The 22,201-nt window shown below is 65.9% G+C and overlaps 5 protein-coding genes across 5 annotated transcripts; 2 read left to right on the top strand and 3 right to left on the bottom strand.

The window, feature by feature from the left end:
• Positions 1-651: 651 nt before the first annotated feature.
• On the bottom strand, positions 652-6,391 carry F751_0618 (Dolichyl-diphosphooligosaccharide-protein glycosyltransferase subunit STT3; the record flags this gene model as incomplete). The annotated part of the gene is made up of 14 exons (XM_011401390.1): positions 652-841; positions 1,073-1,171; positions 1,471-1,623; positions 1,806-1,926; positions 2,302-2,491; positions 2,685-3,086; positions 3,492-3,718; positions 3,933-4,071; positions 4,336-4,433; positions 4,714-4,912; positions 5,097-5,309; positions 5,672-5,743; positions 5,950-6,123; positions 6,239-6,391. The coding sequence occupies 14 exons, from the start codon at positions 6,389-6,391 to the stop codon at positions 652-654; spliced, it is 2,430 nt and encodes an 809-aa protein (XP_011399692.1).
• Positions 6,392-7,892: 1,501 nt separating this feature from the next.
• F751_0617 (24-methylenesterol C-methyltransferase 2) lies at positions 7,893-10,029 on the top strand (the record flags this gene model as incomplete). The annotated part of the gene is made up of 5 exons (XM_011401389.1): positions 7,893-8,117; positions 8,281-8,385; positions 8,664-8,927; positions 9,111-9,224; positions 9,478-10,029. The coding sequence occupies 5 exons, from the start codon at positions 7,893-7,895 to the stop codon at positions 10,027-10,029; spliced, it is 1,260 nt and encodes a 419-aa protein (XP_011399691.1).
• A 405-nt stretch (positions 10,030-10,434) lies between these two features.
• On the bottom strand, positions 10,435-11,715 carry F751_0616 (Ubiquitin-conjugating enzyme E2 variant 1C; the record flags this gene model as incomplete). Its single annotated transcript, XM_011401388.1, has 4 exons — positions 10,435-10,638; positions 10,896-10,958; positions 11,079-11,218; positions 11,703-11,715. 4 exons carry the CDS (start codon positions 11,713-11,715, stop codon positions 10,435-10,437), a joined length of 420 nt encoding a protein of 139 aa, XP_011399690.1.
• A 659-nt stretch (positions 11,716-12,374) lies between these two features.
• On the top strand, positions 12,375-16,549 carry F751_0615 (Transcription factor IIIB 90 kDa subunit; the record flags this gene model as incomplete). The annotated part of the gene is made up of 9 exons (XM_011401387.1): positions 12,375-12,439; positions 12,551-12,962; positions 13,113-13,192; positions 13,353-13,540; positions 13,837-14,076; positions 14,309-15,333; positions 15,534-15,767; positions 15,967-16,201; positions 16,368-16,549. The coding sequence occupies 9 exons, from the start codon at positions 12,375-12,377 to the stop codon at positions 16,547-16,549; spliced, it is 2,661 nt and encodes an 886-aa protein (XP_011399689.1).
• Positions 16,550-16,912: 363 nt separating this feature from the next.
• Positions 16,913-17,483, bottom strand: F751_0614 (hypothetical protein; the record flags this gene model as incomplete). Its single annotated transcript, XM_011401386.1, has 2 exons — positions 16,913-17,052; positions 17,234-17,483. 2 exons carry the CDS (start codon positions 17,481-17,483, stop codon positions 16,913-16,915), a joined length of 390 nt encoding a protein of 129 aa, XP_011399688.1.
• Positions 17,484-22,201: the final 4,718 nt, after the last annotated feature.

Raw genomic sequence — 22,201 nt, 5'->3', positions numbered from 1 at the left:
CTGCACATGCCACGACGATAAACCACCTTGGAGTAAAGTACCGTAACGTAGGCGGATGTAAATATTCACCAGAGCAAAAAAGAAAAAGATTGAATGCAAAGCAGACGCGCTACCACTGCGCCACAACCCCTAAGAGGGATGGAGCTGCGAGGATTCGAACCCCGGACATTCTGCAATCTTGTATCGCGTTGTTGAGCTGGGTTTTTGGGGCCTATAGATGGGTCTTTTGGCGATTCCTCCTGACCTTGGACTCTTCTGTTCACAGCCCCAGACTGCGATTTCTAGTGAGAAGACAAGATACGTAAAGGAGAATGGCCTTGTAGGATGCCCACTGCCTCCTTGCCTATGCGATCTCCCATGATCTTGTGGCTGCTCGTCAAGCCAGCCAGGGCGGTGATATCCAGCAACAGAGCTCCTTGTGGTGAAGATACTGGGAGATGCACTCATCTGACGAACTACCCCCCACAGCATACTAGCAGGAGGCGAACATGGACACATGTTCCTCCTCAAAGTGAGAAACATGACTGACACCCCCTTCGATAAATCTCCTTACACCAGCTGCATGGGCAATGCAACCCCGTTCAGAGCATGGCTCTAGCATCCTAATGCACGCATGCCTCCATCGCACGAGGAGGGGGAAGCCCGCCACCCTCACTGCCTGGTCTTGGACGGCATGGAGGTGGGGTCACCAGAGGGCCGCCTGGGTTTGACCTTGGCACCACGCTGCGCCTTGACCCTGTTTGGGTTTGGCAGGCGGACCTCGCGGTTGGGCTCCGGCAGCACGCGGTAGACGCGGACCATCCAGTGCTCGGAGGTGAACACCTCCTCGTAATGCTTCAGCCTGTTGGAGGGGGAGGGTGGACCTGGGATTGGCAATTGGGTGTGCATCGTGCGACCGCGTGGGGTCAGCATAGGGTGGGTCGCACCGCCGCCATGAGAGCCTCTGCTATCCACATGAGGATCATTTGACCGTCCGCCGCACACTGCAATGCAATGCCAGTGCCCCCTACAGTATGTAGGATTGAGCACCCCCCTCCTCCCCACAGCGCCCCGCCCTCTTCACGCAGCTCACTTGAAGTCAGGCAGGCCAATGGTCTGCTGCCGCACGCGGTCGTAGCCGTAGGGCATCCCAAACAGGGGCCCCGTCTCCGCAAAGCGATAGTACGACAGCCTGCGAGTAAAAGGCAGGCAGGTGAGGGGGGCTGAGGTTCTAGAATCTTACATACATGGCAGGCCCAAGGGGGGCGCAGTTTGTGCGAGGGGATTCAGAGTGCGCCACGGCCATGCGCATTAGGGAGCGAACCCACGCTGCTGCATGCATCTCCATGCCGTCCGTTGCCTTGCCAACCACGTGTCAAGGGCATAGCAGCGCATGCCAGCGGCTGGAGGACCACAGCCCGCCCGGGGCACGCGGTCTGGACCCTGGTAGCTTCGGCCCCTCTTCCACCCCATGTCTCTCTCTGCACCCACCTGTACATGGTGGAGTCCAGCATGGCCTTGGGGGCGGTGCTGTCGACGCGGTACTGGCCCCTGTTCAGGTAGTCCCGCTCCTTGATGTCCGGGAAGACGCCGCCGCCGATGCGCACCATCCACAGGAACTTATTGATGTCGTCGGAGGGGTACCTACGGCGGGAGGGGGGGCGTCGAGGGGAAAAGGTCAGCTGCTGGACCTAAATGAGAACCCTTTGGTGAGATCTCCACGGAGGCCCTGAGACAGCATCCCATGACCATCCCACAAGCAAGGTGTCCTCTCCGTCCCCAGGCCCTGGCTCCTCCCCCCTCGATCCCTCCCTGATCTTTGACACCCCCTCCCAACCCCAAGCACTCGCCCGATGAAGGCGCCGAAGACGACAAACACATACTCCACATCGAGGGACCTGAAGACCTCGGAGGAGGCCTTCTCTGGGAGGGCCATGGCACGCCCCACTGCGAGCATGTGCGTGAGGAGGGGAGGGTCAGCTTGACGATGCTGAACCAAACGCAATGCAGAGCAGTGCAGGCCGGGCATGGCTGACTAGCTCCACACGAGGGTGTTCTTCCAGTTCCCTGCGCATTCCTAGTGCAGGATTATCCAGAGAGAAAAGCCCCTCCTGCCATGCATCTGGTCGCACACAAGACAACCGACGGCCGAGGGCCATTCCTGCTGCTCCTTTCCAACCGAGCAGGAATCACACCCTTGATCCTTGATCTCACGGCCCCCTCCCAGAAGCAGATTCCTTCCATCCTTGTCATCGATTCAACCCCAAAACAACACTCAGACCCTGCACCTCCCAGCCTCCCGCTGCCCTCGCCAGCCCTCACCCGTGGCGATGTGGGTGTTGTTCCAGGTGTTGTTGTCCACGATGACGGTGCGGTTGGCCATGGCTGTGGTCTGGTAGCCGTAGTCCCACCAGGAGGCAACCTTGGCGTCGGCGGGGACATTGTGGCTCAGCCAGGAGTAGGCCTCCCGGAAGTCGTCAAACACCTTGATGGAGCCGTCGCGCTGCCGGGTCTGCGAGCGGGGGATGAGGGGTGAGCGCGGGGATCAATGGGGGTGGTAGTGGGAGACGCAGAGTCTCCGGCAGGCAGGTGTGCGGGGGTGGGCATCGAGTCGCGCAATGCATGGCGCGAACTGGGCCCTGTAGGCAGATATGCATCGGCGTGCAACCTGACACCGCTCCGCCCCTCCCTGCCCCTTCCAGCACCTGCAGCACGATGGAGGGCGCGGAGTAGTGCTCGCCCGCGATGTACACCGAGTGGCGGACGTAGAGAGCGAGGGCGTAGAAGAGGCCGGCCAGCGCCACCCAGGCGACGTCGCGCGGCAGCGCCCGCGCGCTCGACCCTGGCGCCATCCAGGCGCCGGCGTCGGGGGCGGACCGCGCCCGGCCGGCGGCGCGCGCCGCCTTCCTGGCGGCCGAGCGTTCGGCGGGGGCCGGCGGCGCGACGCCGGGGGAGGCCGCGCCGGACGCTTCGGCGGCGCTGCCGCTGGCCGCCAGCACCGCCTCCCCCTCGGCACGCACGGAGCGGAAGAGGTAGGACAGCGCCTCGGACAGCGCCAGCCCCGCCAGGCAGGCGGCGGCGGGGGCCAGCACCAGCATGAGCCGGACCTGTTTGTTGGGGGCGCCGGGGTGAGGAGAAGGGGGGGGTGGTAAGGGAGGTGAAAAGCGGGTCCGATGTAGGGGGGTAGCTGTTACCCTGTGACCTCGCACGAGAGGGGTGGAGTGCAGGGTTCGAGCAAGGTGTATGCGCGGCGCCCTTGAGAAGCTGCCTTCCAGGTGTGCACTGACGTTCCACTGTCCAATTTAAAGAGTGAAACTGCACACCACAAGTCGTCCAACTCGTCCTTCCACAACAGCAGGAGACCAGCCTCCGGCCTAACCCTCCCCACAGCCCCGGCCTTTCCCGATCTTATCACTGTGTACCCCTGCCCAACCACCAACCCCTCGGCTCCTAAGAGACCTCCCCAGAACCAACTCTCCACCCCCCCCCTCAACATCCCTGCATCTGCTCACCATGACCCCGGAGAAGTAGACGGCGGTGACGGCGTAGAGCACCAGGAACAAGGAGGCGTCGGTGAGCGGCGTGAAGGCCGCGACCAGGCCGGCGGGCGCCAGCAGCGTAACCAGGTGCAGGTCGTTGTAGTACGAGCTCCACGCCGGGGGCTGATGCTCGCTCACGCTGGCGATGATGGGGATGTACTTGGAGGCGTAGGTGGGGTCCAGCAGCGACAGGCTGCGGCCTGGGTGGAGGGGGGGAGAATGAAGGGGGAACAGGGAGTGTGATGTGGGTCGCCAGGCGTAGGGGCTGGTGGGAGGGAGCGAGTGCAGGGCAAGCAGGCTGCAGCGCACAGCGTACAGGTGGGACGGTCCCGGGATGGATCACCCAGAGCCCTGGCACCAGCTCCGGGCCCCCCATCCTGGGATGAGCCGCTGCCCTTTCTCTCCATGACCTACCTGTCCAGCCAAAGGTGGGGGAGGCAGTGACGTACCCGGTGACCAGCACCAGGATCACGCCAGCCACGGCCGTGCCGACGGTCCACACGACGCGCTTGGCCGCCTCGTACGTTCGTGGCGGCAGCGTCTCCTTGATCCACTGCAGGCGGGATGGGGGTGGGTGCATGTGAGTGTGTGGGATGGGGATAGGGGAGGGGACTCACCAACAGCGTGGCATGGAGGAAGGAGCAAGTCCGTGGTGCCGACGCGTGAGCATGCCTGCCTGCGAAAACCTGCAAGTCCTTTGACAGCCTCCCGCTCATCCATTCGTGCGACCACCGGTGAAGGCACCCCCAGAACTCGACACCTCCCCCAGACCCCACACCAAAACGACACTACAGCCTCCACCACAACACCGGCGCACCTTGATGGCAAATGCGGCATGCAGGATGCCAAAGACGGCAAAGGACGCAAAGTGCTCGCTCATCAGGACCGCGTTGAAGCCGATGACGGGGATGTTCACTGGGGAGGAAAAGGGGTCGTTGTCGTTGGGTGATAGGGAATGCAGCATGGGACACTGATCTGTGGGCAGCAAAAAATGTGGCGGGCTCCGTCGCAGGACCGTGCTCAGCGGCACCGCGTCTGACGTCCACGCCTGACGCACAGCCATCACAGGCCCAGGCACTTGCCTGCACTCCCCGCCCCTGCAGAAGCCGGAAGCCCTCGTCAAGTCGCCCTCTCACTCACCCAGAACCACACAGGACCCCCCCCCCCCTCCCTTCCACCAATCGCGCCGACTCACGTGCCGCCAGGGCCCCCAGGATGGCAAAGGGCGCGTAGGCCACGTAGAGGCCGGTGCTCACCCGGCCCAGCACAATACTGGCCAGGCAGTGGATGGGCAGCAAGTTGACGATGAAGCTGTACCCTCCCCAGGAGGCCACCATGTAGAGGTAGCCGAAGAAGAGGGCGGTGGCCCACCTCAGGCTCGCCGTGTTCAGGGTCTGGTCAGAGAGGGTTGGAAGGGAAATCAGTGGGGGATGGGGATTCGTTCCCGTCGAAATGAGAGGTTCGTTTGGGTGATGGGCCAGATGTACCAGCCTGAATGCCCATGCCCCAGTAGGCAAAGCCTCCCCCACCTTCCCTTTCCCATTCGTCACACCACCTTTTAAAAACCCTTTGCCCCACCTTGACGTAGAGGAAGAAGACGGTGACCAGGGCGGCGATGGCAATGGACTCCAGGTCGTAGGATCCGGCCACGGAGCGCGAGATGTAGGAGGGGATGATGGCGATGAAGGCGGCGGAGGCCAGCCCGGCCCCGTCACCGCGTACCTCGCGCATGAAGAAGAAGGTCGCCAGGGCGCACAGGCCGGAGAAGAGCGGGCCCATGAACACGCAGATCTGGATGAGTCGTGTTTTGGGGGGGATTTGGGGTGGGGTGAGGGTTGGAGGGATGGGGGGTGGCGGGGGTGACGAGGGATGGCCAGGGTGACAGGGATGGCAGGGGTGACGGGGATGGGGGGGTGAGGGAGGAAGGTGGGCATATACCATGCTGGCATGGGCAGAGGCCGCCAAACAGGAGGGTTGGAGGGCCGCTGAACAACAGCAGGCAGCCGCGTGGCAGTGGTAGCTTTCAGGGCGAGGAGGTGGAGACTGGAATGCTGTTTGCAAGGGGAAGGTGTCGGACCACGCAGCCATAGCATGTCCAGCCGATCAGTCCCATTTGTAACTCATTCCAGCCTCACAAGCACCAACAAACCCACCTCCTGGATGTGGATGGGGCTGCGCAGTGCCTGCAGAACCTTCCATATCAAGCCAGCAGTGAAGATCAGGCCCTGGGAGGATGGGGTGACAAGGATTGGGGGACTGGCGTTTGCGAGGACGGGATTCATACCGTGGCAGCCCCAAGCCATGGCGTGCCCGCTCCCTGGGCTGGGCCCTGGCACTTGGCCCTGCATCAATAAGCACACGGTGTCCTTCTCCAATGGAATCATAGCCCAAAGAACACCCCTTCCCAGCGCATTTCCTAGGATAGACTCACAGGGTACATGGTTCCTCCCACGATGCGGCCCAATGGGTACCAGGTGAAGGAGTCGAAGAAGTTCCAGGTCTTGGTGAAGCCCTCCTCCGTCAGGTACCGTGTGACACGGTAGTTGAAGTATGGATCGAACTCATGGATGACACTTTCGTACTTGATCACCGAGAAAAGCCGGACCTGACGGCAGGGTGCGGAGGGGCGTCGAGGGGATGACCTGCTACATAGTACAGCAAGAACGTGGGGCATTCCTAGTGCATGAACCTCCAGGATGGCTATTATATTCCCAGCTCACTGCTGTGGCAAGCAGGCAGATGGCGATCAGGGTGAGGACTGTCGTCAGGCTGGCCGCAGACGAGCCTGGGCTCCGCTTGTCGCTCTTCTTCGACCCATCAGTGGAGGTGGTCGCAACTCCAGACACGGGCGGCGTGTTGGATGCGTCTGTCATCGCCGGGACCCGATCGGATGGCGCCTAGAGCATGAGCGGGGGAATCGCTCCGGCAGTGCACGCCGGGTGATCGAAGCCAGCACCACACACTGCCGTGCCTCAAAGTCGAAGGCGGCTATGTGATCCTTTACTTCCGGTCAAGTACTCGAGGTATGCGCAGCGCTCGTACTTGTATGGGCCCATCGGACCCCAGGAGCAGATTCTCCCATTTCCCGCACAGCACGCGCCGTTCCCTCCCCACTTTGGAGTGGGTGCGCCACTCCTATGCAGAGCGGTCTTCTGATCAGCTCTACTGAATTGTCTACCTTCAGTTTCTACAAGTTTCACCAGCCTCGCACGAAGCCACCCTCACGGTCTCGAGCGCCGTAGGCTTCGACCTGCTGCAGGCGGCGCCGCAGGGCGGCCTTGCCTTCCTCCAGCGCCTGGCGCAGGAGGGGCAGCGGCACAGAGCCGCCAGCCTGGTCCCGTGGAGGGTCGAGCATTGCCGCCTGTCGCCGTCTGATCTCCGCCCTGATCTCCTCCAGGCTCATGTCCTCCCAGACAGGTTTGGGAGCGGGTGCTGCCCCGGCCGGCCCAGCTTCTCCTTTGGAATCGCTGTGCGCCGCCTCCATGTCCCACTCGTCCCACCATGCAAACCCTGGCTCGTGTGCGGGCAGTGCCGCTGAAGCTGCAGCGAGGTCTCGCGTGCAGGTGGCGGCCGCCGCTTGCAGTGCATGGAAGGCTGCAGCGGTGGCCGGGGTCCCTGTCTTGTCGGGGTGCACCAGGCGGGCGAGGCGGACGTACTGCCCTCTCAGCTCCGCAAGCGTTGTCCTTCGGGGATCGAGGTCGAACACCTGCACAGGTCATGTATGGGAACCCCAAGATAGACAAAGACGGGGCCATGGACAGCCAGGGATGGCTGGCTCCGTCCCGGAAACCAATGCACCGTTTGACCGGGCGCACACCTTCCAGATCGCATTAGAATCGTGTGCAGCAAGGAGGGATAGAGAGACAGTAAGCTGACGGTGTCGAAGTGAGCTGGCATCGGCAACGACCCTTAGGAGGCGTGAGCATTCTGCCAGGTCCCCGACCGCCAAGGCCTCCGTCGCGGCCAAAAGGCCCTTGTCGAAGCGAGATGCAATGCTGATTATTTTTGGAATTCAATAACTCAAGGGTTGTGTTGACAGAACTTCTTAAAAGTGGGCCTCAGGCTCGAGTCGTCACGGACTTCGAGCCTCCCCGGAAGTGAACCAGAGGACGACCTGGCAATCCCAACACACCAGTGCATGTCGGTGTGTCGGCCTTCGTGTGACATCACATTACCATGAAACCTGTGCTGGTGTCCGAGATCGCCCGGGTTCAAAATCAAATTACGTTAGGTACTGCAAATACACGCACCGATACTGGGAGACCCCCCAGAGCAGAGCACCAGCACCCGGTTTAGGCGCAATAGCTGGCCAGATCATACACTGCTCGGAATCTTGGCGTTTGCACGATTTGTAGTCAGATCTGTCTGGGAGCCATGGGGTTCTCCAGCAGCATTGGACCGGCGCTCAGCGACGCAGCCGCAAGGGCCAGCGTGTATGTAGAGGACAACAGTACTGCCGTGGCGGTGGCAGGAGGCCTGACTGCCCTCGGCGCGATCACCTACCTGGCCACCCGCAAGCCGCGCTCTGACTACCAGGTGGCACCCAGCTCCTTCCAGCTGGGAGTGGGCAACCTGAAGGAGGGCGAGGTCCAGAGTGAGGTGAGGGACGGGCGGCGACCCTGTCACAAGACGGCCGATCTGGTTGGGTTCTAAACTAACATAGCCTGGATTTGCCCAGAAGCAGTATGAGACGACCGCTTTGGCGACGGTGGTGGACTGAGCCCGGCGTGATCACCCACCCTCCGTGCTCGACCGATCCCAGGTCAGCGCGTACTACAGCGAGTACAACACCCTGGAGCGTGGCAAGGGTGCGCAGGTCGCCAACAGCAAAAAGGTGGCCGACTTTGTCGACAAGTTTTACTCCCTGGTGGGTCCCTCGGGAGTCGGGTGATGGAGGAGGGGCATGAACTGTTCTGAAAATGCAGGGCGTCACGATGTGCTGACATGGGCATTGTATTGACTCATATGAGCCCAGCACATTGGAAGGTGTTGAGTTCTTTGAGTATGCTTGCCATGTGCCGAGCCATGGGGGCCGGTGCAACCCGATGGCAGCTAGGGGGCTAGAGAACTGGGAGCAGGACAGCCAACCTCGCACCTGCACTATCTCAATACCCTTCCCCGACAAAAAACCTTCTCCCTGCCAAGGTGACTGACATCTACGAGTGGGGCTGGGGCCAGAGCTTCCACTTCTCCCCCCTGCTCCCCCGCCACACCTGGGCGGCGGCCGAGGCGGCGCACGAGACCCGCATCGGCGCCCTCATTGGCCTCGCCCCCGGAAAGCACGGCCTGGATGTCGGCTGCGGCGTGGGCGGCCCCATGCGCACCATCGCCACCTCCTCGGGCGCTCACATCACCGGCATCACCATCAACGAGTACCAGGTCAAGCGCGCGACATACCACAACAAGAATGTGAGCTTGCGAGGGGGGCTGAAGGGGAGTGAGGTGGTGGAAGGGGGTTGGTGTGCTGCCTCGAGGGTGAAAGGCCTTTTTGACGCTTCTTTCGACCAGGTTCTGGGATTGCAGGGGCATGAGGAGCATACCCCACCAGCGTCTGTTCCTCACCATCCCTCCACCTGTCCGCATCATTCGCAGCTGGGAGTGAGCAAGCAGTGCCAGGCAGTGCGCGGCAACTTCCTGGACATGCCCTTCGAGGCAAACACCTTTGACGGCGCCTACGCCATCGAGGCCACCTGCCATGCCCCAAAGGTGTGCAGGTCGTTGTCGGTTTGGGGGAGGGACGGCAGTGACAAGGCTGCGGGGCAGGGCTTCCAGCAGCCCATACCTGGAAAGCAGGGTCCTAGATGGTCAGGGCTCCACCATGGGATTGAGGCCCTGTGTTTTGCATCCCCCTCGAACACCGGCCCCACTGGATCCCTGGCCCTCACCGACTCTCCCCTGATCGCACCCACCACCCTCAACAACAGCACCACCCTCCTTCTCATCCCCCCTTTCCACATAGCTGGAGGAGGTGTACAGCGAGGTGCACCGCGTGCTGAAGCCGGGCGCGCGCTTCGCGACGTACGAGTGGGTGTCCACCCCGCTGTACGACTCGACCAACGTGGAGCACGTCAAGCTGATGGACGAGATCGTGATCGGCAACGGGCTGCCCGACATGCGCACCTGGGCGCAGGCAGAGGCCGCGGGCAAAGCCGTCGGCTTCCGCCTGGTGGAGTCGCGCGACCTGGCCATGGCCCCCGCCACCCAGGTCTCGCCCTGGTGGAGCGAGTCCGGCGCGGTGCTGCAGCCCCACGTGCCCGAGGGTGTCAGCGTGAACCCCTGGTACGCGCGGCTGGGGCGCAGCCGCTGCCTGTTCGCCGTGTTCGCCCACTTCAATGCCTCGCTGGTGTGGGTGGCGGAGACGCTGCGCCTGGCGCCGCGGGGCATGGGCGAGATCCACAAGATGCTCATGGACACCGCCTTTGCGCTGATCGACGGCGGGGAGCTGGGCATCTTCACGCCCATGCACCTACTGGTGTTCGAGAAGCCCGCCGAGAAGGAGGCGGAGGAGTGAGGGAGGGGCTGTCCGAGGGCGGCGACGGGGGGTGGGAGGGCGCGCGGATGATCCCGGGTGGTATTGCCCCCTCCCAGCACCGAGTCGCCATGCACAATCCACCCCGGCGCGCCACGTGAGATCCGCTGTGGCCGCCCCTGCTTCGCCACTGCGCAGCTTACCACAGTACCCCTGCGCCAAACTGTGCACTGGAGAACTGCGTGTCGATGTACAGAGGAGAGGTGACACTGGGCATGGGATGCGGGGAGGATGGGGCTGGGGTCGCAGCACCGCATGGGGTCGGGGCGGCAAGCGGCGTGACCTTTGCGTGCCTCCGGCTGGTAGCGTGCCATGATCAGCCGAGACACACGCCTCGAAGTTCGACGGCCCCACACACGGTGGGCGCGCCGTGCGCTGCAACCATGATCAGCGATACGTGCTGCCCTCCGGCGGCTGCGGCGCCTTGCGGTTGGAGGAGGAGGCCATCTCCCGTCGCAGCTCCACCAGCACCGTCTCCATGGTGTAGCCCCGGTTCCAGCGCGCCAGCACCGAGAAGCCGCGCGGGTCGACCTCCCCCGTGGGGCCCACACACGTCATGTTCACCCTCGTCTCGAAGCGCACTTTGGGAGGCTGTGGGTGGGCGAGTGGGGTTTGCATGGGGAAGGGGCCGACTGAAAGGTCGGGGGGGAAGGCAGGCACTGCCTTGGGAGCTGAAGAATACGCCCGTGAGCAAAGGGCCAAGCCAGTGCAGCACAGCCCTGGAGCTACCCCAGGATGGTCGTGCAGAGTCGCCTGCTCCAGCACATGGACATACCCTTGCCCTCGGTCACTCAGCCGACCACACCAACCCAACCCCAGAGCCCCGGTCTACACAAGGCACCCCTCACCCTGTCGGGATAGCTTTCGTCGCAGTAGATCTTCAATGTGTATATTCGCCCGTCGTGCACCGTCTGCATGAGCACAGGGCAGTGTGAGGCCTTGTTTGGAGACCCAAACTCAGGAGCGCAGAACGGCTAGGGTGCCAAGGTGTCCCACAGACCCTCGGCCCCTTCCCTCACGCCAAGACGCACGCTGGGTGGACCAATGATGGTGCCCGTCCAGCTGCGCATCATGATGTCATCCGAGGTGTCCATGCCATAGCTCACGGTGCCATCGCCTAGGCCCTTCTCCCCCTTCTCCAACTCCTCCAGGAGCCGGAAGTTCCGCGGCACTGCGAGCAGGTGTCGGGAGCGTCGTTTAAATGAAAGCTATCAACTGATATCACCGCCACGTTCCGATCACCTTGTGTACTGAGTCTCCCGTCTCGTCGGTCGCACGCCACCCCACTCACCGACAACACTGCCCGGAGTTCCCCCGAATGCCATTTTTCCCCGATGGCCACCTGGATGCTTTGGAAAATCAGTGATTGGTAACCTTGAACCGAGCACGCACAGGAAAGATCGCGTGCCGTCGGTGACACGAAATTTGGGTCCCTGCCCCAAGGTCGGGTCTCGTCACTGAGCTGGTGGCGGGAGGGGTCTTGGTGGGTTGGTGAGGAACACAAACTCCAGCACACGGCCGTTCTTGGCATACAGTAGGGTGTAGCCTCAAAATGGGGTTTTGTGAGAGTAGATACGATTGGAATGGGATCTCAACTCGGCCTCTGCTTAGTCTTTCCAGATGAGGTGATATGACGCACTACGTCCAGCGCACACCTAAACTTCCCATGACCGCTGTCCAGGATTGAAAACCTGGTGATCATTACTCCCTACTTGATGGCTCCACATACACAGGTCGGATCACCTACCCCGCTCGTTGCCACTTCCCGAGAGCCTGTCCCTTTTGTGAAGGCCAGCGGCACCTGTGTAGCTTCAACACAAGCCAGGAAAATCTCTGACAGCCTCATCGTCCTGCATGACAGCCTCATTGTATGAGGTCAAGCATGTATGAGAGTGTTTCCTTCTAATCATGGCAAAGACTGTGGTAATTATTGAGTTGTTCAAAGCTCGTAATCGCTACTCCATGGCAGATCGTTTGTATCCAGTGACATCCTCCAATTGTAGTGACCATGCCTGGCGTGTTCAGGCAGGGCGTTGGACATCCCAACACATTATTCTCAAGCGAATATCAAGCGAGAACACCCAGCTCACTTGGAGTCCCAAGGCCTGGACGTTCCAAATCTCATTCACTCACCAGCATCCTGAGGTATTCTGCCTGTTGATTCCGATCTCGTCGACCGAGGGCGCGCGGATTCGTGCACCTTGCCTTCCTCTTCACATAGGAACAGACTGAGGCCCTGGTGCTCTTGAAAGTTTAAATAGGCCGGCCAAGAGGCTTACTTTGGGCCCAGCGCATGTTGTAGGAGAGCTTCAGCCCGGGGCGACACCATGGTGTGGTGCAGTGCCTGCACGGCAGATGTAGAGCCCGACACAGAGGCCGGCAATGGATTCTCGTGAGTCGAATGCTGCGCAAGGGTCGTTTAAGAGGCGTTTCAGCGTGTCCCTGGTACGCATGGCGGTTTCATCGTACCGACAACAATCCGCCTCAACCCCCACCCCCCCAGGTGCTGCCCCCACTGCGGGCGCGTGCTGGAGGACACGGCCTTCTCCGCCGACGTCACCTTCCAAAAGGATGCGGGCGGGGAGAGCACGGTGCTGGGCCAGTTCGTGAGCGAGACCGGGCAGGCCAGGGGCATCGGCCGCATCCATGGCGGCCGCGTGTACACCAGCCAGACCGATTCCCACGAACGCGCGCAGCAGAAGGGCAGGCACCAGATCGCGCAGCTGGTGGAGGCCCTGAAGATAAGGCCGCGGGAGGAGAGCGTGGAGTCCGCGCACCGCCTGTACCGGCTGGCCCTGCAGCGCGGCTTCACGCGTGGGCGGCGGACCAACCAGGTGGCCGCCACGTGCCTTTACCTGCTCTGCCGCCAGGACGCCAAGCCCTTTCTCCTCATCGACTTCAGCGACAGGCTGCAGGTGGGGTGGGTGGGGCGCCCAGCAGAGGCAGCCCGCGCGGGCTGCGCCCCGCCCCTGGGCATGCGCTGCTGTGACACGCGCTGGCTGCGCCTGTAGCACCACCCCTGCCCCCCTTCCTCAACCCTCCTCGCAACCTGGCTCGATTCACAGATCAATGTCTTCACGCTGGGCTCGGTGTTCCTGCAGCTGGCCCGACTGCTGCGCATGGAGGACCACCCCATGTTCTGCAAGTGGGTGCTTGGTACACGTTGGTGGGGAGGCAGAGCCGTGCATGATGGACTGTCAGTCCCCGCAGGAGCCCGCTTCACTCTCCCTCTCTTCCTGGGGACTCTGCTGTACATACCGCCACACAAACAGCCCGCCCTCCCCCTCCCAACCATGCACACACAGGCCCATAGACCCGTCCCTCTTCATCGACCGGTACACAAATCTGCTGGGACTGGAGCAGGAGGTGTCCAAGGCCATCGCTCACACCGCCGTCCGCCTCGTGGCGTCCATGAAGCGCGACTGGATCCAGACGGGGCGCCGCCCCTCCGGCATCTGCGGCGCCGCGCTGTTCATTGCCACCCACATCCATGGTGGGGGTGGGGTGGGGAGTGGGTTCTGGGGGGGGGGGTATTTAGACTGACATGCAGCGCCGCGTCAAGGCAAGGGCTCCCCCCCCCTGGCGATGCGACCATGCCTGCCGTGCAAAGCACTGCAAGTGTCGGCAGGTTGGTGTCGACCGCCGCGCCACCTTTCGCTTCTTGCTGGGCCCTGCCTCTTCAGTACCTCCCGCATGAGAATCCCGGGGTAGCCTTGCGGCCCCCGCCACCCGCCCTTCCAACCCCTCTCCCCCCCCCCTCCAACACACAATATACCTGCCCATCCACAGGCGTGCCCCGGACCAAGCAGGAGGTGATTCGGGTGGTGAACGTGGGCGAGGCGACGCTGTCCCGCCGGCTGCAGGAGTTCAGCGCCACCGACACGGGGGGCCTGACGCTGGAGGGGCTGGAGGAACGGCACGAGCAGCTGGTGTCCTCCCAGGACCAGGCGCTGGCGCTGCCGCCCCCGGCGACGCAGGGCGCGCGTATGATCACCGGGCCCAGCGGCGGCGGCGGCTGCGAGCACATCAGTGAGTGTGGGCGCTGTTGGAATGGTTTTGGAAGGGAGCTAGGGCAGCCCTTTGGAGGTCTGAGAACAAGTCCAGGCATGACGTGGGCCGCGGCACGACTTCGCTCCCGTGAAGCTCTACGGCGTTGTTTGGTGCTGTGCGATCACCTTGTTGTCACTTCACACACATACACACACACACACACACTTCCCCACCACCACCACCACACACCACACGCCATCCCAACTCACAGAGGTCGGGCACCCGCCGTTTGCGCACGGCATGTGCGCGACCTGCTATGTTGACTTTCTCAAGCGGACGGGGGGCCTGCACGGCGGGGCCAACCCGCCCGCCTTTGCCAAGGCTCGCGAGCGGGAGCAGCAGGCCGCCATCCTGGCCCTGGAGGCCCCGCCTCCGGCCCCCGAGGAGGAGGGGGAGGAAACCGAGGAGCAGGCCGCGCTGGCGGCAGACATGGCCCAGGCCCTGCGGGCGGCCGAGCTGCGGCCCTTCAGGCGCCTCCTGGATGGCGGCGACGGAGACGAGGACGAGGACGGGGAGGCAGGGATGGGCGGCGACGAGGAGGCAGGCGCGGAGGAGCGCAGTGCCCGGGAGGTCGTCCTCGACGGTGCCGGCACCCCTGGTGCTCAAGGCGACCGGGTGACACGGAGTCGGGGCCTGGCCACGGCCGGGCTCGCGACAGCAGCCACTCCATCGCCCTCGGCCGGCCAGGGCGCCAAAGCAGCGCAGCGCGGGTCGGTGCCCGACCCCGCCGCCCCTCAGCTGGGGGGGGCACTGTCGCCAGGCCCAGGCTCGGCCCCCTCGAGCAGCACGGCCGGCGCCCAGCCGACCGAGGGAGCCGCCCCGCAGACCTCGCCGGCGTCCGCTCAGTCGAAACGGCCCCGCGCCGTCTTCCAGCGCTGGAAGCCGAGGAAGGCGACAGCTGCGTCCAGGGAGAGGGGGGGAAGGCAGGCAGCCGGCGATGGGGAGTCGGGGATGAATCCAGACCCAGCCTCGAACGCAGAGCAGAGCGCTGATGGAGCGTCAGGCGGGACTGCGTCTCTGCCCGGCAGAGTCGACGCTGGCGGGGACCCGGCCAGTGGCAGAGCAGTTCAGCCTTTGTCAAGCTGCGTCGACCAGACAACCGTGAGTGGCGCGGAGCTCATGCTGTTGCCCCCTGGGGCCGGCGACGCGGCGGCCAGGGCAGACGGGGACCAGGACGGCGCCCTATCTGACATCCCCGACGACGACATCGACATGTACATTGCAGACAGCACCGAGGTGGGGCTGGGTGTTGGGACCTATGGCAATTCCACCAACATTCTCAGGCCACTCCCTTGGAGTGAACTTGACACAGTCCTGGAAAGGAGGCCGGGGCGCTGGGGCCTCCCTTTGAGAACCAGTGGGGGGCCACACGGTCTAGTACCGTCCCTCTGTACCTCTCCAACCCGGCATGAGCCATGCACCCCTGGCACTCCCAGGTGGCGTTCAAGGAGGAGATCTGGAACATGATGAACCGCGACTGGCTGGAGCGTCAGGCGGCCAAGGCGGCGGTGGCGGCAGCCACGGAGAAGGCGGCCGCCGAGCAGCGCGCCGCACAGGAGGCCGCCGAGGCGGCAGGCGTCGCGTACAAGCGCAGTCGGGGGCGGCCCCTCGGCTCCAAGAGCAAAACCCGGGCCGAGTCGGCGCTGCCGCCCGCCGAGACGCCGCAGGAGGTGGGTTGCTGGGAGGGTGGAGGGATGTGGGGATTTGGAGGGGGTGGGTACTGGATGAAGACACAGAAACTATGCCATGATTCTGAGCCTTGTCATGGAGTCGACCAGGAGTGGCATGCATTCATCTCTCCGCATGCACTTGCCATCTTGCAGCTCCCCCTCCGCGTCACCCACCCCGGCACCCTGCACCCACCTCCAGGCGGCGATGCGCATGTTGGACAACCGCAAGCTTTCCAGCAAGATCAACTACAACGTGCTCGCTGACCTCTTCGACGACGCGCCCAGCCCTGCGTCAGCCGTGGGACCGGGGGCCGGCGGCCCAGAGGAGCCCAGGCAGCCTGGTGCCGAGGCGGCCGTCGCCGCCAAGCTCAGCGCCTCCCAGGACCGGCAGAGCGCCGCGCTGAGCGCAGAGCTGCGGGCCAGCCGGACTGCAGGTGCGAGGCTGTGTCACGGATGTTTGGTTGTCGAGAGTAAGCGGACGGGTGTGACGCTCTCATACAGGACAGGATGGCCGCTACCGGAGCGCCAGGGACGTGATCTGTCAGCGATGCTGTCTGACATGCACCCTTTCTCCTATCCCGTGGCCATTTCCTACGCCAGGCAATCCCCTGGGTGGGCTTGGCTCGCTGCAGACCGGGTCCCTGGGCTCCCTCCGACCCAGCGGGCTCAACACCTCCCTCTCCCGCTCGCGGCTGAGCGGCGGCGTGGCGACCCGGGCGCGCCCCTCCGGCCTGTCCAGCCCCAAGGGCGACGCGCGGCGCGTGCGCTTTGCCCCCAGCTAGCCGCCGCTAGTGTACACTGCCCTTGCCTCCTGTCGCCCCCTGGCCATCCTGCGCCGTGCCCTGTTCCGGTGCATACCAATTGTATGTCACGATTCGTTCTCACCTGACGCTGTACCTCCCTTTCTTTTCCCTTCCCCATTTCGAGGATCGTTGTATGAATCCATTGCGGAGCATCGCCTTGTCACCCTAGGTCTGGACTTCTGTTTGAAGATTAGCAGGAGGGGCTCAATGTCCCACCAGCAGGTAGCGATTAGCAACATGGGATGATTTGACTGGAAAGAATAGGGGCTCAGGCATGGAGCTGATGACAGAGTGAACCCATGCAGGATCGGGGCTGAGGCTCGGAAAAAGGGCGCGGCTGCATCACAGGAAGGCTTCTGCCCCAAACTCCGACGGGTCCTGCCACGAGGGGCCCTCGTCCTCCCAGGTCTGCCCGGCGCCCTGCCGCTGCTGGACGGGTTGCTGGGCCTGGGCAGCCGCATCGATGGACAGGAGGTCGTCGTCTGCGGAGTTTTGCATGGATGCTCGTGAGGGTGAGTGGCGAGTCTTCATCTCAACCTGCCCGCAAGTCGGCGGACTGAGCGCAGGAATGAGGCTGAGCTAGACCATGCTTGCGTCACAAGGCGATCCCCTTGACTCAGGCCCGTCCTGCTCTCCGAAGGTAACCCCCACCCACCCACCCACCTGCCATGTCGGCCACGTCGAAGAAGCCGTAGTCGGCCTCGCCCTGGGTCGCGCTGCCCGCGCCCCCCGCCCCCCCGCCGCCCTGCTGCGCGGCGCAAACCACCTCCCGCCAGACCTGGGCCGGGGTGAGGGGTTGGGGCACCCCCGCAGCAGCCTGCTTCATCAGCAGCCCCCCCAGCGACAGGTCTGGCAGCGGGTCCACCTCCGTGACCACCACCTCCCCCGTGGCCGTGTGCACAAAGGCCTCCATGGAGGCGGCGCCGGACAGGCCCAGCCGCCCCGCCACCAGCTGCAGGCGCAGCCGCGCCTGCGCCGCCGCCTCGCCCGACACCCAGCGCTCGGGCGGCGGCGTGAACTGGTAGCACCCTACCACGGTCGCGGCCTCCTCCTCCTCGTCGCTGGAAGCCTCCACGTCAGCGGCCTCCGCGTCCGCCCCGTCCCCCAGATCCGCTACCTCCGCAGCGGCGTTGCCCAGGGCGCGCGCTGCGGCGCGCGCCTCCTCCGCCGCGAGGCGCGAGACGTGGGTCAGGGCCTCACGCGTGGCGCGCGGGAGGCCCGCGCGGCATGGCGCCACCTCCAGCACGTCGGCCGTGGGGCCCAGGCAGACCATGTGCCCCGCGCCGCCCACCAGGCAAGCGCGCACGGCCACCCAGGACGGCTCCCCCGGCGGCCAGTGCACGAAGCGCGCGGCGGGGTGGCGCCGCGCGCCGGGCTGGGCGGGGTCCGGCGGGGGAAGGGAGCGCTCCGCCTCCTCCCACCCCTCCGGCAGCGCCAGCCGCGCCGACACGCTCCCACGACTCCAGGCTCCGTGTCCGCCGCTCCCATCGCCACTCCCACCCTCCGGCTCCCGCATCAGGATCAGGTCCTCCACCGCCACGTCCGGCTCCAGCAGCACGTGGCTGGGCGGCGGCTGCGGCAGACGCACCCCGTCGCCCTGCCCCAGCTCCCCCGCCTCGATGGCCTCGCGGCCCTGGGAAAGCGCGGCGGCCACGATCACCAGGTCAGCACCGCAGGTGATGGTGACCTGGCCCAGCTCTGGGCCGCGCGTGGTACAGGCGGGGCGCAGCACCAGGTCCGCCTCGCCCGCGCCCAGGAATCCGCGCAGCTGGTCAAACAGCGCGTCGGCCTCCGCTTCGCCCTCCACCTTGGCGCTCAGCTCCGCCAGGGACATCTTGTGCCAGGGCGCCGCAGACACGCCGTGCGGCTCCAGGTCGGCCAGCTGTGAGTTTGGAGGAGTGGGCATGGGGTGGGGGGTTTGGGCAAGTGCTCTCAGGGGTGCGGGGGGGCATGCAGAGACAGATCCCTGCTCATTCCTGAACCGCAAGGCCATCCACCTGTTTCCTCGTTCATCCAGAGTATGCACCCCCATCCTGCCATTCACATCTCTGAAACCCCTGCCATCGACCACCGTCCCATCGCTCAAACAGACGCTGACCTGGCGCATCATGACGGCGCGGTCCGTGACCGCCTCCAGGGTGGCGGAGCTGGAAAGCGTGCACGGCACGCCCTTGCCCTCCAGCACCCGCTGAATCGGCCCCAGGGCAACAGGCTGGGCCTGGCAGGCCAGCACCACCACGGCCCCGGCCTCGTGGGCGGCGGCCGCCCAGCGGTCCAGGAAGCGGTAGCTCGGCTGGGGCGTCCGCTCCCCCGCCTCCAGCCCCGCGCCCCAGATGGCCGCCGCCTCGTCGGGCGCCGCCCAGCCACCCAGCACCAGCTCCTGCGCGGCCTGCGAGGCCGCGGCCTGGCCGGGGACGAGCCGGTCGGGGCCCCTCTGGCTCCACGGCGTGTTGTACTGCGCCAGCGCCCTCTGTTGTTTTGGTGTGAGGCGGTGGGGAGGACACGGTGACGAGGGGATTGCGAGAGGTGATGGTGGGTGGGGGGTGTGGGGAACAGGGAAATGAACCAGACAGACTGTCATGGCCTGCCAGGTCGGAACAGAGCTGGCGAAGGAGGGTCAAAAGAGCGGTGCTGGCCGGCGGCCTGGACTGCACGGCACTCACTCCTGACAGTGACCCTGGCGGGCAGTGGCCATGCAACCACAGGAGCAGCAGTACAAGTGCCACATGGCCAGTAAAGCACCTCCCCCACCTCGCAGGCGTGCTGGAGCTCGGCGGGGGTCTGGCGCAGGAGGCCCGTGCCGGTCAGCTCCCAGACGCCGCGCTGCAGGGCCACCAGCTCTGATTTTGGTGGCATGCTGTGTGTGGAGGAACGTGTGGTCGTGATCGTGAGGTGGACTGACGAGGTCCAACAATGGATGCATGAGCAACACGACAGCTGTCCCTTGCCTTCCAGGCCCCTGTCAGACACTCATGGAGCAAGATTGCCCTCCCTTCCGGACCCTGGAAACCCCAGCAAGACGACTCCCCCCCATCAAACACCAGCCCCAGCTCACTTGATGCGGGTGGGATGCAGGGGCCCCATCTCCCGCAGCAGCTCGTCGTCGTCCGCCCCCAGCTTGAGCATCTGGAGGCGGCGCTGCAGGAGCGCGGAGCGCCGGCCCTCCGCCTGCTCCCCCGCGTTGCAGGGCTCCAGGAAGAAGGAGCGCACGTCGTACTCCCCCGTCTGCCCCAGCGCCGCGACGGCCTCCAGGCCCGAGCGCAGGCTGGCCTCGCCGCCCGCGCCGTCCCCGCCAAACAGGACCCAGAGGGGAGTGCGCGCGGCTGGAGCGGGGTCCGGCGGCGTGGCCTGGTGGCCGCCCTCCCCGCTCCATGCCTCGCCGGCGCCGGCGTCGCCCGGCCCCGCGTCCTCGGGGCGGGGGAGCAGGGACCCCTCCCGCCCCGACACCCAGACGCTGTCCCCGCCCCAGATGGTCTCGCGCTCGTCCCACCCCTCCCGCTCGTCCAGCAGCGCGTCGTAGGAGTCCGGGAGCGCCGGCGCGGACCCCGGCGCGGCCGGCACCTCCACGCTGCCCCCGCCCCAGATGGTCTCGCGCTCGTCCCACCCCTCCCGCTCGTCCAGCAGCGCGTCGTAGGAGTCCGGGAGCGCCGGCGCGGACCCCGGCGCGGCCGGCACCTCCACGCCGGCGGCCGCCATGGCGGCCTCGAACCCCCTCCCATCGTCCACCTCCAGGTTCTCCAGGAAGGAGCCCAGGCCCCGCAGCTGCGCCGCCCAGTCCTGCGGCGGCCAGGGTGCGGCGGCGGGCACGCAGGCGCCCGGCGAGGCACCGTCGTCGTCGCCGCCCTGGCCAGCTGCCGCCGCGACCTGCCCGCCGCGGGTGGCGGCGCCTGCTGCGAGGGCGCCGACCGTCCCCCCCTCCGCGCCGCCCGCCAGCGCAGCAGGGTCCAGCTCGCCCTGGGCCAGTCCTGCGCATACCAGGCGGCCCGGGGCCAGCCCCGCCGCCGCGGCTTGCTGCAGCCAGATCGAGCGCGCGCCGGACAGGTCCAGGCCCAGCGTCAGCCGGCTGAAGCCGATGCGATGCGCGCCGGCGCCGTCGCCCGGAGGCGCGCAGAGGGCGGGCAGGGCGTCCAGCTCGCTCGGCGGCACCAGGCGCTCGACGACGGGCGGCAGGGGCTCCTCCGTGGCCAGCCCCGCCACGGCGTCCTCCTCGCACGGCCCCTCCTCCGCCGCCTCGCCCCCCACGGCCACGCGGTCGTCCAGCTCCAGCCCCTGCCAGGCGCCGTAGCGCGCGCGGGAGGGCCGGTCCTCGGTCAACTCCTCGCGCAACATCGCGCGCGCCAGCTCCGGGTTGGCCGCCGCCGCCTGCATGGCCGTGGACCCCACGATGCGCAGCGGGGTGATGGACTCGGGCGCGGGGGCACGCTGCGCCGGCTCCGCTCGCACCAGGCCATCAAACTCCAGCAGGTCGCCAAAGGCCCGAGGCCGCCGCGCCTGCGCGTCGGCGCCGGCCCTCCGCACCGCCTCCAGCTCGGCGGGGGCGGGGACGTGCACCTCCACCTCCTCCTCCTCCTCCTCCCCACCCCCTCCGGGCGTGGTCACCCAGCCGCGGAACTGGGCTGGGCCGTGCAGGCCCAGCTCGGCGTACAGCTTCAGGGCAGCTGCGCGCACGCGCGCCTGCACCTCGTCCGCCAGATCCGCCGCGGGCGTGGAGTGGCGCAGCTCCTGGGTGGGGCGCGCGGGGCCGCCCAGGTAGCAGGGGTCCACGGCCGCCTCCCTCCGCAGCGCCGACACCACCTCCCCGATCTCCCCCGGGTCGGCGCCCTGTGGAATGAGATCGAGAGGGTTGAGAGGGTGAGGGGTGTGTCGCGTGACGGAAAGAGGAAGGAAGGAGGGTGGCAGCAGCACGAGCGTGAACTTTCCTGTGCGTCAGGGCGGCCCGGGGACCCAGGGCCTCGGCCGTGACGTCCGCCCCAGTCCCTTGCGACCCTCGGTCAACCACACCCTCCAGCCTCATGGGCCGACCCTGAGCCGGTCTGGCCCTCCACTTCCCGCTCTGATCAGGGTGTCCAGGTGCAGCGTACCCCGCCGCTCACAGCGCCAGTGTACAGTGAGACGTCGCCCCCCAGACCCCCCCACCCACCGACCTGCCGCACGGCGGTGAAGGCGTGGAGTGCCAGGTCGGCGCGCACCATCTCCTCCAGCAGGTCGTAGTGGCCCACCTGGGTGATTGGCAGCGCCACGGGGTCGCGCCCCTCGGCGCCCAGCACCGACACGACAAAGTGCTTGACCCCGGGGCGCACCAGCTCCACGACAACCTCGCGGACGTCGTGCCGCGCGGCCAGGCCGGCGGCCGCGACCAGGGCCTGCGCCGCGCCCGTGGCCAGCGCGCCGCCCAGCACCTGCCCGCCGGCCTCCGCGCGCAGCGCCAGGCGCGCGACGGCCGGCGCGGCGCCGAGCTTCCTCACCCAGGCGGCCAGCCGCTCGTGCGCGGGCAGCGCGCGCAGGCTCGGCGCGGCGGCCCAGGCGCCGACGTCGCCCAGGTCCAGCGCCGCGGTCTGCGGCTGCAGGCCCAGCGCGCGCAGCGCGTCGGCCCGGCGCGGCGGGTGCGCCAGCGCCGCGCCGCGGTTGGGC

This window comes from Auxenochlorella protothecoides (genome assembly GCF_000733215.1).
Source record: "Auxenochlorella protothecoides strain 0710 unplaced genomic scaffold scaffold109, whole genome shotgun sequence".
Taxonomy (NCBI): Eukaryota; Viridiplantae; Chlorophyta; class Trebouxiophyceae; order Chlorellales; family Chlorellaceae; genus Auxenochlorella; species Auxenochlorella protothecoides.
The sequence above is the reverse complement of the archived record's forward strand: the minus strand, read 5'-3'. Positions and strand labels throughout refer to the sequence as shown.